The sequence below is a fragment of the Zea mays genome, chromosome 9 (genome assembly GCF_902167145.1).
Source record: "Zea mays cultivar B73 chromosome 9, Zm-B73-REFERENCE-NAM-5.0, whole genome shotgun sequence".
Lineage (NCBI taxonomy): Eukaryota > Viridiplantae > Streptophyta > Magnoliopsida > Poales > Poaceae > Zea > Zea mays.
Window position 1 is genome coordinate 83,928,738 of NC_050104.1, and position 15,353 is coordinate 83,944,090.

General features: G+C 43.7%; 1 protein-coding gene across 1 annotated transcript; it reads left to right on the forward strand.

Moving 5' to 3' along the window:
- Nucleotides 1–5,056: 5,056 nt before the first annotated feature.
- Nucleotides 5,057–6,890, forward strand: LOC100384339 (uncharacterized). The gene is given in 1 exon segment (NM_001176890.1): nucleotides 5,057–6,890. A coding segment is annotated over 1 exon segment (870 nt). The 5' UTR covers nucleotides 5,057–5,932; the 3' UTR covers nucleotides 6,803–6,890.
- The last annotated feature ends 8,463 nt before the right edge of the window (nucleotides 6,891–15,353 follow it).

Here is a 15,353-nt window from a genome sequence, read left to right on the forward strand (position 1 = left end):
CTGTAATGCGGTATATCGATCTAGGTTTGAAGTACTGTTGTGCCCAATCTAGGGGATTTAAGGTGGTGAATTGTGTAGACAAAATAGAGACCATTAAAAGGGGATTAAGTGTTCTTAAGACAAGTAGGCTTGATCCTGTGCAAACATTAAGGAAAATGATGCTCAAAGTCGGGTTGTCCGGCTGGTGGATTCTAACTGACGATCAGGCAGACCTATTCTGAATTTCTGCCTGTCTGCTCCACTTTGAGGCCTTGTAGAATCTATTCTGTGTGACTTGGTGCCAGGATGGTTAAAGCAAAGTTGGAGAGTTAGTATTCATGAGCAAAGTTTATTAAGAGACCCTTACTTGACATTATACCAATTTAGAAGATAAGGGCGCCCAAATTGTCTCTGTCGAAAAGGGAGGGATCAGCTAAAGACTGAAGATTAGGGTCCAGGGAGTGGAAATGGTACCCGTGTATTGCAGCTGGTTTTTGGATACCATAACTTGTAATCTATGAGGTTTGGGTCCAAGAAACCGATAGGAACTTTGCAGACCCTAGATTAGTGAACAAGTTCTATTAATGGTGACTGACTTGTTCTTAATCAAAATAAGGAGAAAAGACTGACTGAAGTAGGGAGGATCAATCAAGAGTTGTAGATTCAAAAGTGCAGAAATATCTATCCCTGATCTTTTCCTCCCTTGTCGTGTCTTACTTTGGAATAGAGAGAAGATAAAGATGAGAAGAGGGCAGGGATGTTAAAAACTGTGATCATCACTGAAATATCACCAGTTGGAAATATCTACTACAGTGCCATCTTATCTCTACCCCCCCCCCCCCCCCCCCCCCCCTTTCCGAAGATAATTTCACCCTTGCCTTGCTGTGCTCTGAGAATCTGCGTGGGTCTTCAGGGTTGAGCCACGCCTACACACCCATGCACTCCCTGGCATGCTCGGAGTTATCCTTGCTGTGATTCCAAGAACCGAGCCATTCCTTGATCTTTTCACTGCCTATTTAAGTGTAATGGGGGGGAGAAGGCATGAGAAAAAGCAGAGATCCTTACCTCTGTCGATAACCACGGTGTGTAGCTTCAACGTAGTTGTGTTGATTTCCTTTCCCCAAATTATACCCTGGACGCGCTCAATTCCTTTGGTCAAGTTATTCAACGTGTCTGGTGACCACGTCGCTGACGCATCAACCTCACGTGGCCAGGCGATTACGGTATGGCTCAGCACCTAAGAATCAGTGTTCTAGTGTCCTTATAGGCTGGTGAAGCTCACCAAGGAATCCGTTTGGTCTTTATGGTCCTAGTTTAGTTGGAACACGAGTTTGACGCCACATGAACTGCTCTGGTGTCAACCCATCAAAACTCTGTTGGACCGATACCGATTCCTGGAAGCATCGTGTCCCCGTGTCCTATCTGTGCCTTTAATTTGAGTCCTCCAGTGCTTATGTTGTTTGGGCAAACGCCGCGGAACGGGGATCCCGTCGTAGGCGCGATTGGATCGTTCGGGGGGTTTATAGGCTACATCCATGCCCATAGCTGATCGGTTTAGGTTAGAATTAGGTTTGGCAAGTATCTAATGGGTGCTCGAGCCCTCCGCCGCCGTAGCTTGGCAGGGAGGTTCGTCTGCGCCGTCGGCCGGCGTCGGGGACTCAATTTTAAAAGACAAGGAACTTAGGAGGGGCAGAGAGTAAAGTGTCAGTGACTCATTGAATTTGGTTAAGGACTTCCTTTCTGATATTTAAACCGGTAAGGGTCTTTGCGCAAATCTACCGCGTGGTCGCGGGCGCGCCCGAATTTTGTGCAAACCTGGGTCAGCCGGGCTGGTTTCGGCCCAATACTGTTGACAGTTTTCCCTTTTCTTTTTATGATTAAGTTTGGAAATCGATTAGAAATTCTAGAAAAGTGATAAAAATATGGGACCAATTTTACTAGACTCCTAATTTCCCCTAGTATTTAATAAAAATAGTTCCAAGATTTTTAGTCTCAATCATAAATTATTTAGCAATTAAAGGTGCTTAAACCTAGTATTTTAGAATTTTAGAATTTGATTACTAGTTCCAAAAATCATAAAACTTTTTGGGTAAGTTTAATATAATAATCAAAGCTCTTGGGTAAAGTTTGGTATGTTTTGGACATTGTTTGATCACAAACCCAAAACCCTAGTTTCTTAGAATAGAACTTGCTTAACCCTGATAGAGTATTAACCCAGGAAACCCTAGTGACTTAGGAGTATCGTGAAAGAAAGTTATATTCAAGATATAACTTACTGTGTTCTATCATAACTGCATGTTCATAGCATCACATGGGCATTTATGTATGTATATTGTTATGTTTAGAAAACGAAGAAGTAGTTGAAGAGGAAGTTGCACCACCGACTGAAATTCCACCTGTCAGGGCCAGTTTCTACTTTGACATTTGTGGAACAGATCCCGAGTCCCCTACGACACAAGGCAAGCCCCGGTGCATTTACCCCTTCCTTGTTGTTTTAAATTCTTTATCACTTGAAATGATGCATTAAGTGATAGGAGTTGAGTGCTACACAATTGCTGCATTTCCTACCTTGAAATTGATTACCATTCCTTGATACCTGTTTTACCTAAAAAGTTTTCTGATGCTTAGTCCTGCTTTAGAAAACAAAATGTTTTGTTTTAAACAAAAGATGATGCTTCAGATGGAATGGGATGTTTTCAAAAATAAAACTTGATGGTGAATCCATCATGGCCGTGATGGGTTCAACATCGGAAAAGATGTACCTCTGTCAGGTACCAAACTTTGGGATTGTAAATGATAAAGATGAGACCGGGCGGGTGACTTGCACGAGAAGGAAGTCTTGGTGTAGTGCCTCCGTCTGAGTCGATTAAGGACCGTACATATGTAGGCTTGTTGATTGAGGACCTTTTAACTGGCCACATGACTCGTCATGGGTAAGCTTTGCCACGGGCAGACCAATACCAGAAAGGCCAACACGCAATGGGAGTGGAGAGATGGCGAGAGTAGCGTGTACCCTCCGTGGCAAGAGGCTGGACGGTGGTGTATCTATGCTCTCGGTTGGCGTGAACCCGGTCTGGTCTTGAGAAACCCGGTGGCGAGTTGACATATGCAAGGGTTAAGTGCTACATATATCGTGTGGTTGGAGATCCCCAGCTGGGTATTAATCGATTCGGATCGCCGTTACTTCTCGGATATGAAGACTTGGTCACTGCCCTACTTGTAGCAATCTAGTGAAATGAAGGGTTGATAAAAGACGGCTAGTGTAGGCCAAGTGCTTGAACTAGGGTAGAAAGAACTCTAGATACAGGTAATGACTTAACCTAATAATAAAACTGGATTTTTAAGGATCCACTATTAGTAAGCATTTCTACAAACAATGTCTTTGATTCTTGAATAGCCTTACCTTGTCTCTCTCAAGCCAGCATATCCTTGAGAGTCTTTTTATTTTGTCGGGTAAGACTTGCGAAAGTACACTCCGTACTCAGGGTTTTCGAACCCATGTTATTGTAGGTGAGGAAACAACAGAGTTTTGCTATTTCTATTCAAAGGTGATACCAAAGGAGGAGCTCCAATAGTGAAGTTGGTCGCGGGAGGATGTTTGCCTCCCACCTTGAAACAATAAACTTTTGTACGGGAGGGTGTTTTGCCTCCCTAGTTTGTAATAATACTTTATGCTCTCTTAATACCCTGGTATTGTAATAATAATACTGTCTCTATATATTTTATGAATGTAAATTAAGTTATTGTAATCTGCTTCTGCTTATCCTTTCCTCCGATGTGATGTAATATCTACGTGACAGGTGAAGCGCTCTTGGGCGAAATGATGAGGATACAGTTACCGAACTTGTCGAGTGATTATTTGCATCTACAGGGTTGTCTAAGGTCCTTAGGACAAGGATAACTGTAGGTGGGCCTAATACCTTGGGAGGTTCCGTCACAGCAAATTGTTTTAGTTGCTAACTATGTTTGTCTAAGTGCTAGGGAACCTCTCAAGAAGAGCCAAAAGAAGTTGAGTAGTTTGGCTCAAAAGAGCTAAACATGGGCAAGTCTAGGACTCACCAGACTGTTCGATGAAGCATACAAAAGGTGCAGGTCCCGGGAATTTTAATTATAAAATTCTCTGGACAGTGAAAAGTGCACTGTCCGGTGCACCAGACATCAACTCCAACGACTCTCTCCAAGGGCGGGTGCCAGTCGCCAACGGCTAGCTGATGTGGCCGCTGTCTAGTGGCACACCAGACTATCTAGTGACATGTTGGAAAAGTAAACCGACCAATCAGATCGTGGGGCTACCGTTGCTGGTCAGAAATCCTGTGGCGCACCGGAGTGTCCGGTGAGCCCACAGATAGGGAAGTTTTCCAGCTTCCTTGTGGAGAAGGCAACGACTCCTAGGCCTCTTGGGCTATAAAAGGAGCCGCTAGGCGCCTTCTTCTGGTACCTCAAGCATCACAAGTGCACACTACAACTTCTAGACTCCGCGACCATGTTGTTCAATGATTTGAGAGAGATTTGAGCGCATTTTTGGGCTGTTACCTTGTCGTTTTGTTGTTGCGCTCATGTCTTTGCTTTGGTGCATGTTGTTGTTGCATTATGTACTTGTGTGTGTGTTCTTACTCCCGCCCTTACTTTGATTTTGGATTGTGATCATCTTGTGTAAGGCGTGAGTGACTCCAACTTGTGTAGATTCCTCACAAACAGGTTGAGATATAAGGAAGAATATCGTGTCACTCAAATTTGATCTTTGGATCACATGAGAGGGGTTGAGTGGAACCCTTGAGCAAAGGAGGTCATCACAATGTGGAGTAGGCTTTGGCCGAACCACGGGGAAAAATGTCGTGTCCCTTGTCCACTTTACTTTACTGTGATTTCTGTCTTCCTTGGTGCTTATACTTAACTTACATATTTCTCCTAGTTTAATACACATCTCAAGAGAGCAACCAAGTGAAGACTCTATTTTTCTCTCTTCTTCTCATTCAATCTTGGTTTTAATTTACACTAACACCTTTTATAGACCAAGTTTGTGTTGTTTGAAATAAGTTTTGCATGATCACCTATTCACCCCCTCTAGGTGCTCTCAATAAAGAATGCTTACATCCTTCTATTTTTTCAGTATTAAATCAGAGATTACATTTGTACCTTTGGCTTTGCGAAGCTTATAATACGAAGGAAGAATTGTAGCTTCGTAGATGGGAACAATCAACTCTTTCTCTGATGAGAAGATCCCTAAATGCATAGCACTATTCCTCTATTTATAGGCGCAGAGTACATTCTTTGGTAAAATTACATTTGCATCCTTAAGCCTATATATTTCAACTATTTAACATGGCAGGGGTAAGGATGTCTATTCCTTTCGTTAGCTTGGCGAACGGACCCGAGGAGACTTGCTTTGGCTTTCTCTGGCTTTGTCCCTGGTCCCTTTGTGATGGCAACCCAAAGCTTGTACATTTGCCTTTAATCAATTCACCAAAGAAGCTTTTGGCAGAGGTACCTATAATACTTAGAAATAGTTCAGAAGACAACCATTATCTTAGTGTTTTGAGGACCTTCAAAAGAAAGAGACCCCCAAAAGTAGCCCCTTGCGGTATTAGTTCGTTTTTTTGCAACAAGCTCAGATCCCGAAACAAATGAAGGTCATGTGCCGAAGGTATGAAAAACACCTTCTCCGAGCTTAATAACGAACAATGAAAGTGATTCGTAAGAGTCAATGTGGGACCCATTTATAACGTGGCTTGCTGAAATTATAAACGGCCAGCAAAGCGCAAGCGCCGGCGAGCTGAGCATCCATGACGGACGACAGCAGGATCGATCGATTGCGCACAAAGGTGGGTGGCTCGGTGAGCAAGTCTATGGACGAACGCAGGGGTGAGATTGAGCAGGTGGAGGCGCTGTCCATGATTTACCGAGGCCAAGCGCGACGAGGGGCGAGCTGGGCACTGAGCAGAGGTCGAGCTGGATGGAGCCGCCACGGGAGGGGCAGGGAAGAAATACCACGACGCGAAGGGAAGGAGGCCTCGGCACGGCGGCCAAGGCCGGACAGACAGCAGGGGCGCGGTTTGGCGAGGGAGGAGCTCGGTCGGGCGCCATGGGGCGAGCTCGCTGCGCGGAGGTCCGACGAGCTAAAGCCGGGCGCGATGGACGGCGCGGGAAATTGAGGGAGGTTTGCCAAGGGGAGAGAGGAGGGAGCGGCTGGGCGGGCACCAATAGGGAAGAAGACGCGCCAGGGAGCTGCGCACGCGGCAAGCAGAGAGGGAGGAAGATGGGCACGCGACCATGGAAGCAGGGCGTGGCCAGGCGAGCAGAAAGCCGCACGAGGAAGCAGAGCGCGCGTAGGGGTGATGGGCAGGGCGGAGATCGAATTCGGGCGAGCAAGGAGCAGCGGCTGGACTGGAGTAGGGAGATGCGCGCGCGCAGGGAGCTTCGACGACGGCGACTACCGGTGAACTCCATGACCGGGAGGATGCGGCGTCCAAGAGCTTACGCTGGGAGAGAGACGTGCCATGGCGACGAGCTGGAGACCGATAGAGCGTGGACGGTGAACAGGGAGCAGAGAGGAAGGAGCCGAGCAGGGAGCCGGCGCGCCATGGAACTTCGCGGCTGGGGAAGAGGAGTAGCGCGCGCTGGGAGGAGGGAGGAAGAAGAGGGCTTGGGCGCGCGGCGAGCCAGGCGAGCGCAGGGAGCAGCGTGCGCGGGAAGCCGCTCGGCTGTGCGCGCGCCGGAGCTGTGCGGTCCGCCGAGTAGAGAGGGAGGTGGAGGGCAGGCTGGGAGAGGAAGCCGTGGTGCTGAAGAAGATAAGGAGAGAGAGATGCAGTGGAAAAATCTTTAAGGGAGGCGGCGGCGGCAGATTTTTTTTTGAAGAACCCAGGGGCGGCGGCTCGGCGTTGGGGCTGGAGGGAGATGAACGGAGGCAGCCGAGTGAGCGGAGGAGAAAATATCCCACGACGGGGATAAGACCAACGGCTCTAGTGGGGTGAAAAAATTAGGGACGCGCGCTGGAGATGAGCAGGGCAGGAAAAAAATCTGGCGAGAGCGACAGAAGCTATTTCTCTTTTCTTTTCTTTTTTTGAAATTCATAGATATTTTGAGTTGGGATTTTTAACGATGATTAAAGGGTCGAATAATTAGAATTGACAGCAACAATTGGACATGATTTGATTTGGCGAATACTTCGGAACCAGATGAGTTTTCACCCGTTATTTATATTTAGAGATTCAGATCGAGACGAGAAACACATGGACCGAACTACACGAATTTCGGCTTCAGTATTTTAATTTACGACTGATTTCGTTGAAGTCTAACTGATTAGCAATTATTTGAGTTCGGCTCTAATTATCTTTATCTGTTTTGAATGATTTACTACTAAATACTCATGATTATCAACCTCGCGCAAGATTTCTCTCAGAAAACGAGCGATCCTAGTTATTTTGCACTGAGTATTTTAGTCGTTGAGTTATAATACATTTATTTGGGAAACAGATAGCAACGGTGGATCGAGCTTCCAAATTTATATTTGTGCGAGCGATATATTTTAAATAATCACCAGACGCACCGATTTTCGAAATAACTATCTTCCGAACATCACGAAAATTTTGGAAGAGTCCGGATAGATAAAAACGATGTCGAACTTGCGACCGATGAAACGGATGCGATATTAAAATCGTGATAGGCGAAGATGTTAAAAATTTAGCATCTGTTTTATCCACTGATATTGCGTGCTTAAATCCATACTCGTTATCGAGCAGAATATAAACACCAGGGGTGTTACAATGGTTGCTTCGTAGCTTATCAAAAATTGCTTTGGGTCTGAGTGCTCGTCATACATGGGGAGCTGAGGTGGCTTGTATGACGGCGGCCACAGGGTAGCCTGCAATTCTGCTGCCAACGGAGAAGCATCATCAAAAACAAAATTGCCATGATGAAAGTCACCATACCACTCATCATCATTAATTGGGCTTTCTTGACGAAGCTCCCTGTGTTGGGGCCTTCGGTCTTGGTCATCCTGGGTAAGGTGACACATTTCTTCAGCAGCTTCGTCGATCTTTCTCTGAAGGTCGGCGAGCCGAAGCATCTTTTCCCTTTTTCTTTATACCTACTGGTGGATAGCCTTCAAATCCCTGATCTCCTGATCTAGCTCCTCCTCCTAAGGTGTTGGGCTAGTAGCCTTCCTCTTCTAGCTCCTAGCTTCTCGCAGTGTTTCCTAATTAGTGTCCAGTGGCCGCAGGGCAGCCCCTGGCACTATTGTCTTCTTCGGCGGCATTACGAAAGTCGATGCTTGCCGAAGGTGGTCGATTGAGTTCACCGTAGGTGGGTGCCAATGTTGGTCCTTGTTCTCGAATGCTATACATCAAGAACAATGCAACACAATTGTTAACAATTAAAGACCTTCGTCCTTCAAAGCATTATCTCCTTTGGGATATAATGATCTTCTGACGAAGGTCATGAAGGACATACCTTCATCATCTCAATAAATAAACGTAAGTAAGAATACATGGAGTACAAATGGGTGTGAATAATGATCATATAACAGTAGATTATTTATATTCTCATTCCATAAACATAAACAAACATTTATGGTAGTTATCTTACATTGATACCTTCAGCTTGCCAGAAGGTGAGGATGCGAGAGTGACGTAGGAGCGATTACAATCCAGCGTGAACAGTACGGTGTTACTGTTCATCTATTTATAGGCACGGGACACAACCTAGATAAGATTACATTCATGCCCCTGACATCTATTCTTAATCATAACGCAGACTATCAAGGACTAAGTAGTCTTTCCCCCTTAGGTCGGTTTCGTCCTTCATCTTCGTTATCATACCAAGCCGAAGCTCCTTTAGCCATAGCTTTGGCGTCCATCCATGTTGCCTTCGGGCTGTATCCTCATATCACACGCCTTCATCCCAAAGCTGAAGCTTCCTGTAATAGTCTATATCATACTGAAAACATATGGTTAGTCACGTTTTTGAGGACCTTCGGAAGAGGAAGGCCCCCAACAGGGGTATAAGCGAAAGAGGGAGAGAAGTAGGGGTGAAACCGTGACCCTTGGATAGAAAACGAAGGGCTCGGATTAGATTAAGTTATACTGCTTCGGTCCATCTGATCATGGACGTCAAATTAAGATTCAATGGACCAGATGTGAACATGTGTTATCAAATACCGACCATGGATCTCGAATCTTGTGGCTATCAATGTGTACCAGTTCACATGAGTTTAAAATCTAATTTGGACCATTCGGGTTCGATCGGGTGGATGAGGTGGCTGCGTACCCCTTCGACCGTTACTTTTTTCGTAAGAGCTCCTCGTCTTTGATGTAATGAACCCACCGTCCACCTAAGCTCAGGAACCCTTACCGACCAGTCCAGAATATTACAAAACAGACCCTGAGTTTTTGAATATTAGTAGCCATCGTCCATGGGATTCCAGAAAAGTATTAATGAATATAGAAAATGACTTTTAAGGAATAAAATGATACTCAACTCTTAGAGGACCCATAACTTCCTCGTTTTAAATCCATTTTAGCCCGTTCAAGTTGCGTTAGCTCCATAATAAAATGTCCTACACCGTAATAACACTATTTATGTCATATCACAGACTTTTATAATGAGATATTCGTTTAATCTATGTTCTAACCTCTCTAATCAAAGTTAATCAAGTTCCTAGTGATAATTTGACTAAAATATGTGTTATAATAAAGTTATAACTTGGATCAAAATGGAAAAAGTTATTTATTTAGAATATCTTTCTCATGTGAGTTATATTAATACGCGTAGAGCATAGTTTTCATAATTAAACACGTGCATCTTCCTAGAACTATATCTTTTTAACCGTAACTCCGATTTTAGTGATTCTCGAACCTACGATCTCGTAGCATCACGTAGAATATTTTTACGTTGTTTGCTCTCATGTTAGGTGTACTGTTATTTTTATGTACTTCTTGTCTATTTCTATATATTGCTACGAGTAGCATCGAGGTTACGAGAAACCTGAAGAGCAATTTGGTGTGATACTTGGAATCTCAAGTTACAGGCAAGTTGTGCCCTTGATCACTTTTCTTTACCTAATAATGTTCCTGGTAATCATGTGACATGCTCAGGTTAATTTGATGGGACCAACTAGGTATCCCTAGTATTGTTTATCCTACACCTTCCAAACAAATGAACTATTGGGTAGATTTGCTATTGCTCTACCTGGTTTTGGGATTAATGTTACATTGAATTATGATCATGTTCCAATTATGCTGTTGTTTTAATTATTGTTCATGATAGGATCATTGTGGTAATTGGAACATGGAGCTTAACTTGAGATAACTGTGCTACCACAAGGGTGAAATGGGATGCTCTTGGCTAACTAATTAGGAAAGCTAGTGGAGGACTACCTTACCCGAAAGGGGCAATTCACTACAGGAATTCTAAAGATTCCTGTCGGCCAAGGTAACTCCCGTCGGTCAGGGCAAAGGCCAACAGGGATAAGGTAATTCCTGTCGGCTACCTAACAGCCAATGTGCATTATATTAACTCCTGTCAGTCTGTGCCTTGGCTGACGGGAATTAACTTATTCTCGTCGGCCTGTGTTAGGGCCGATGGGGATTATATTAACTCCCGTCGGCCCCGTACTCTGGCCGACGGGGGATTAAACTTTTATGAACCAGCGCCTCGCACGTGCGGGCTCATTTCGTCTCCTTCACAGAAACTCACACCGCCGCCGCCGGCCAGGAGCTCGAGCGCCGTCGCCCCCGACCGCCGCCACCCCCGAGCCCCCGAGCTCCGCCTCCCTCGAGCGCCGCCTCCCCCGAGGGCTCGCCATCCGGTACGCGTTCGATTCGTCGAGGTATAATCCTATACGTAAATGTAAATGAATATGTGATTATTTTCGTTGGTTTTTTGTGGCCGACGGGAGTTAACTTTTATGTGATTAGAGTTAGTTTAAATCTGTTAATTGATAGTGTTGTTAGTCTTCATATGACTTTATACATTGTAGTTGATATTTTTAATTTTATGTTGCAAATATAAACTGTTTGGTTTGATGTTATTAGTTAATGAATTTGATGGTGAATGTGATGTGTTATACAAATAATAATTATTGCAAATATTAATTGTTGTAAATATTGTTAATTGATGAATGCCATGTATGTACGTATTGATTATACTACCTCATTGTTGCAACTATATATATACCATATATGTTACGTGTGGCATATAGAAACATGAATGTCTCACACGCACTCTTACTCGTACGTACATAGCTACAATAATGGGTGATAGACATGATTGGATGTATGAAGGTTTCAAGAAGGGTGGGTGTCACACAAGTGAATGATTTGCCAAGACTCAGATGTTTTTGGACCATGCAGCTGCTTTGTCACAAATAGATAATATTAGGTGTCCATGCAATAAATGTAGAAATATGACAAGCCACACCAAGAGGCAGGTCACACCACACCTATGCTTGCATGGTTTTGTGCCAGGCTATAAGGTCTGGTATCTCCACGGGGAGTCACGCCTTGAACGAGTAGCAGAAGTAGAAGTTGATGGCAGTGACGATGTTGATAGGATGGACCATATGCTTGAGGATCTGTAGCCTGAATTGGCCCCAGATCATCATGATTCACCAACACCAGAGGTTCAGAAGTTCTTCGACCTCCTCAAAGCATCAGAAGAGCCTCTTCATGGGCACACCGATGTGACCGTTCTTGAATTCGTGACACGACTAATGTCAATCAAGTCCAAGTTTGCATTCTCTATTCGTTGTTACAAAGAGCTCATGGATTTGATTAGCGAGGTTCTTCCTACGGGTCACATGATGTCCAAAGACATGTACCAGTCCAAGAAATTGCTTGAAGGTCTTGGTATGGAGTGTGAGAAGATTGATGTTTGCTAGGACAACTGCATGCTTTTTTGGAAGGAACATGGAAGAGAGCAGAAATGCTTAAAATGTGGGAAGTCGAGGTGCGTGGAGCTTGTAAATGAAGATGGGGAGAAGGTGGTGATAAAGGTTGCACATAAACAGCTTTGGTACATGCCTCTCACTCCTAGAGTGAAACATTTGTTTCTCTCGAGGAAGACCGCAATGCACATGAGGTGGCATAGAGATTGTACGGATAGACAAGATGGGTTAATGGTGCACCCGTCAGATGGTGATGCATGGAAGGCTCTTGACAACTTTGATCCAAAGTTTGCCAGCGATGCAAGAAACATTCGTATTGGCTTGGCAACTAATGGTTTCATGCCTTTCAATATGACCATTGTGTCGTATTCATGTTGGCCTGTCATTGCCATACTGTATAACCTTCCACCTGCTCTTTGCATGAAATATGAGTTTAAGTTCCTATGTCTTGTTATACCTGGGCCTGAGCATCCTGGCGTACGCCTTAATGTGATGCTTCAACCACTGATTGAAGAGTTAAAGAAGCTATGGCAAGGAGTGGAAGCCTACGACTGCTTCAAGAAGCAGAAATTCAATCTTCATGTTGCATATTTGTTCTCGATTCATGATTTTTATGGAGTATGGTATTTTCTCTGGATGGAGTGTGCATGGTAGATTGACGTGTCCTTATTGTGCTAAAGATACAGATTGTTTTCGTCTTAGTGCTGGTGGTAAGATATGTTACTTTGATTGCCATAGATGTTTTCCACCCTTCAATCACCCCTTCAGAAGGCAGAGAAAGGAGTTAGGAAGGGCACCATCGTCACGAAGGGACCGCCCAAGCGACGTAGCGGGATAGAAATTACAGAAGAGCATAGAAAACTTGTCCCAGACAAGAGTGGGAAAAGGTATCAAGGTTTTGGTGAGGAGCATAACTAGACTCACATATGTGGCTTGTGGGAGCTTCCTTATGGTAAGTCATTGATTTTGTTGCACAACATCGACGTCATGCATCAAGAGAGTAACTTTTGCCAAGCCCTCATAAATACATGCATGGATTTCCCTGATAAAATGAAAGACAATGACAAGGCACGCATGGACTTAGCCGTGATATGTGATCGTCCAACCCAAGTGCTTAGAGAAAACGGAGGCAAACCAAAAGCTGACTATTGTCTGAAACCTAAGCAACGGAAAGAAGTGATGAAGTGGATGAAGGATATGAAATTACCCGATGGTTATGCTGCTGGTTTTAGAAGATCTGTGAACTTGAAGACAATGAAGATGAATGGACTGGAGAGCCATGACTTCCACATAATTATGGAAAGGATCATGCATGTAATGTTTCATGGGTACATTTCTGATGTTGTGTGGAAAACATTAGCTGAAGTTAGCTATTTCTACAGACAGTTGTGTGCTAAAGAAATCCGAAGAGATGTGATGGAACAACTGGAGAAAGAGGCACCGGTGCTTTTGTGCAAATTGGAAAAAAAATTTCCACCGGGTTTTTTCAATCCTATGCAGCATCTCTTTATACATCTTCCATATGAGGCTAAGGTCGATGGTCCTGTTCAGTACAGGTGGATGTTTCATATAGAAAGAGCATTAAAGAAGCTTAGAGCAATGGTGGGCAATAAGGCAAGAGTTGAAGGATGTATTGCGGAACAATTTAAACTGAATGAGGTAGCACACTTCACAAGTTGTTACTTTGCAGAAGAACATAATGTATTTGCTCGAAAGAAAAGGTACCATGATGATGAACGAGAGATGCCTCCATGTAGTGATCTTTCGATTTTTAGACAAACGACAAAGTCGTTGGTCCACCCAAGGCATATCACCTCACTATGGAAGAACAGAAGTCTGCTTTACTTTACATGTTCACGAATATGCCTGAGGTGGAGAAATACTTTGTGTAAGACTTATTTCCTTAAATTGTTCATATGTGAATTAGTTTATGTTATCAAATATCTCATGTCATCCAATAATATTTGACAGCGAGTTTGATGAACAAAACATGAGGTGTCTCGATAGGCCAACAACGAGAGACATAGACAAATTGCGACATGATGGAATGCATGGGCGACCTAATTTCATTATATGGCTTTGGGACCATGTAAGTCTCAATTATGTGGCTCTGAGACCTAATTTTAGTTAACTAATATTATAGAATTTGCTAATGCTTTGTGGCATAAATGACAGTTTGGGGAGGAAATGAATTTGAATGATGACTTACGTCAGTTATCTATTAGAAGCGTAACTGCCAAAAGCTATGGACGTTACGACGTCAATGGACATCACTTCCGTTCAAACATTTTCGAATCTAGTCATCCTATGGCTGCCACTCAAAATAGTGGAGTCGTTACTAGGGCAACCGACATGGAAGGACACGAAGCCTGCTATTACGGGAAAATAAAAAATATAATCGAGATTACATTTGTTGGAAATAAGCCTTTAGCGCTAGTTTTCTTTGAGTGTAAATGGTATGACCCAAAGTATTATAGGACCGAATTTGGGATGACACAGATCCAACCTGAAAATTTGCTTCAAGGACACGACACGTATATCCTTGCCCATCAAGCAGACCAAGTTTATTTCTCGACATATCCATGCAAAAAGTTGTCTAGATGGAGAGTTGTGTACAATGTAAATCCCCGCGAACACCTATACACTCCTGGTGAGGATGAATATTGTTGGGGGCCTTCGGCTTCCGAAGGTCCTCAAAAACATGATTTGACAATGTTTTCCATGTGAAATATGTGAGCAGGTATCTTCGGAATCGGATCATGAGTATACAAGAGCACAGTCAGGACGAAGCCTGAATGAGACGAAAGATGACTATGACGAAGGTCTAGATGATCACGAAGTTGTGCGCAGAAAAGCTTCGGCATGATAGCAGAAAAGAGGAACCGACTTAAAGATGAAAAGGCAAAATAGACCTCGAAGAATTACTATAGAGTTATTAGCAAATGTAAAGGGCATGGATGTAATTGTACATGGGCTGCGTCCCTTGCCTATAAATAGATGAACAGTACCCCCGTACTGTTCACGCTGACTTGGCATTCGCTTTTTGCATCACGCCTGTACCCTTACTTTTCATCAAACCGAAGGTACATTTGTAATTTGTTATTCTGAATATAGTGATGCAAATAAATATAAGTTGATGGTAATGTTTATATTGTTTTTCGTATTTCGTATATGAATTCTTCCTTATCATTTATTATGCTTACGAAAGTTTTTCCTTTACAACCTTCGTCCGGAATTCATTATATCCGAAGGGTCATAATGTCTTGAAGGACGAAGGACTTTAATATTTAACACTTTTTATGTTGCCTTGTTCTTAATTCTTAGCATTTGAGAACAAGTCCCCAACATTGGCGCCCACCTCCGGTGAACTCACTTCCATTTTTTGAGTTTTGAACACCTTCGGCAAGCATCAACCTTCATCATGCCGCCGAAGAAAGCTTCAGCGATAGGGGCTGTCGCTCTGCAGCAACTGGATCCCAATTAGGATGCTCTT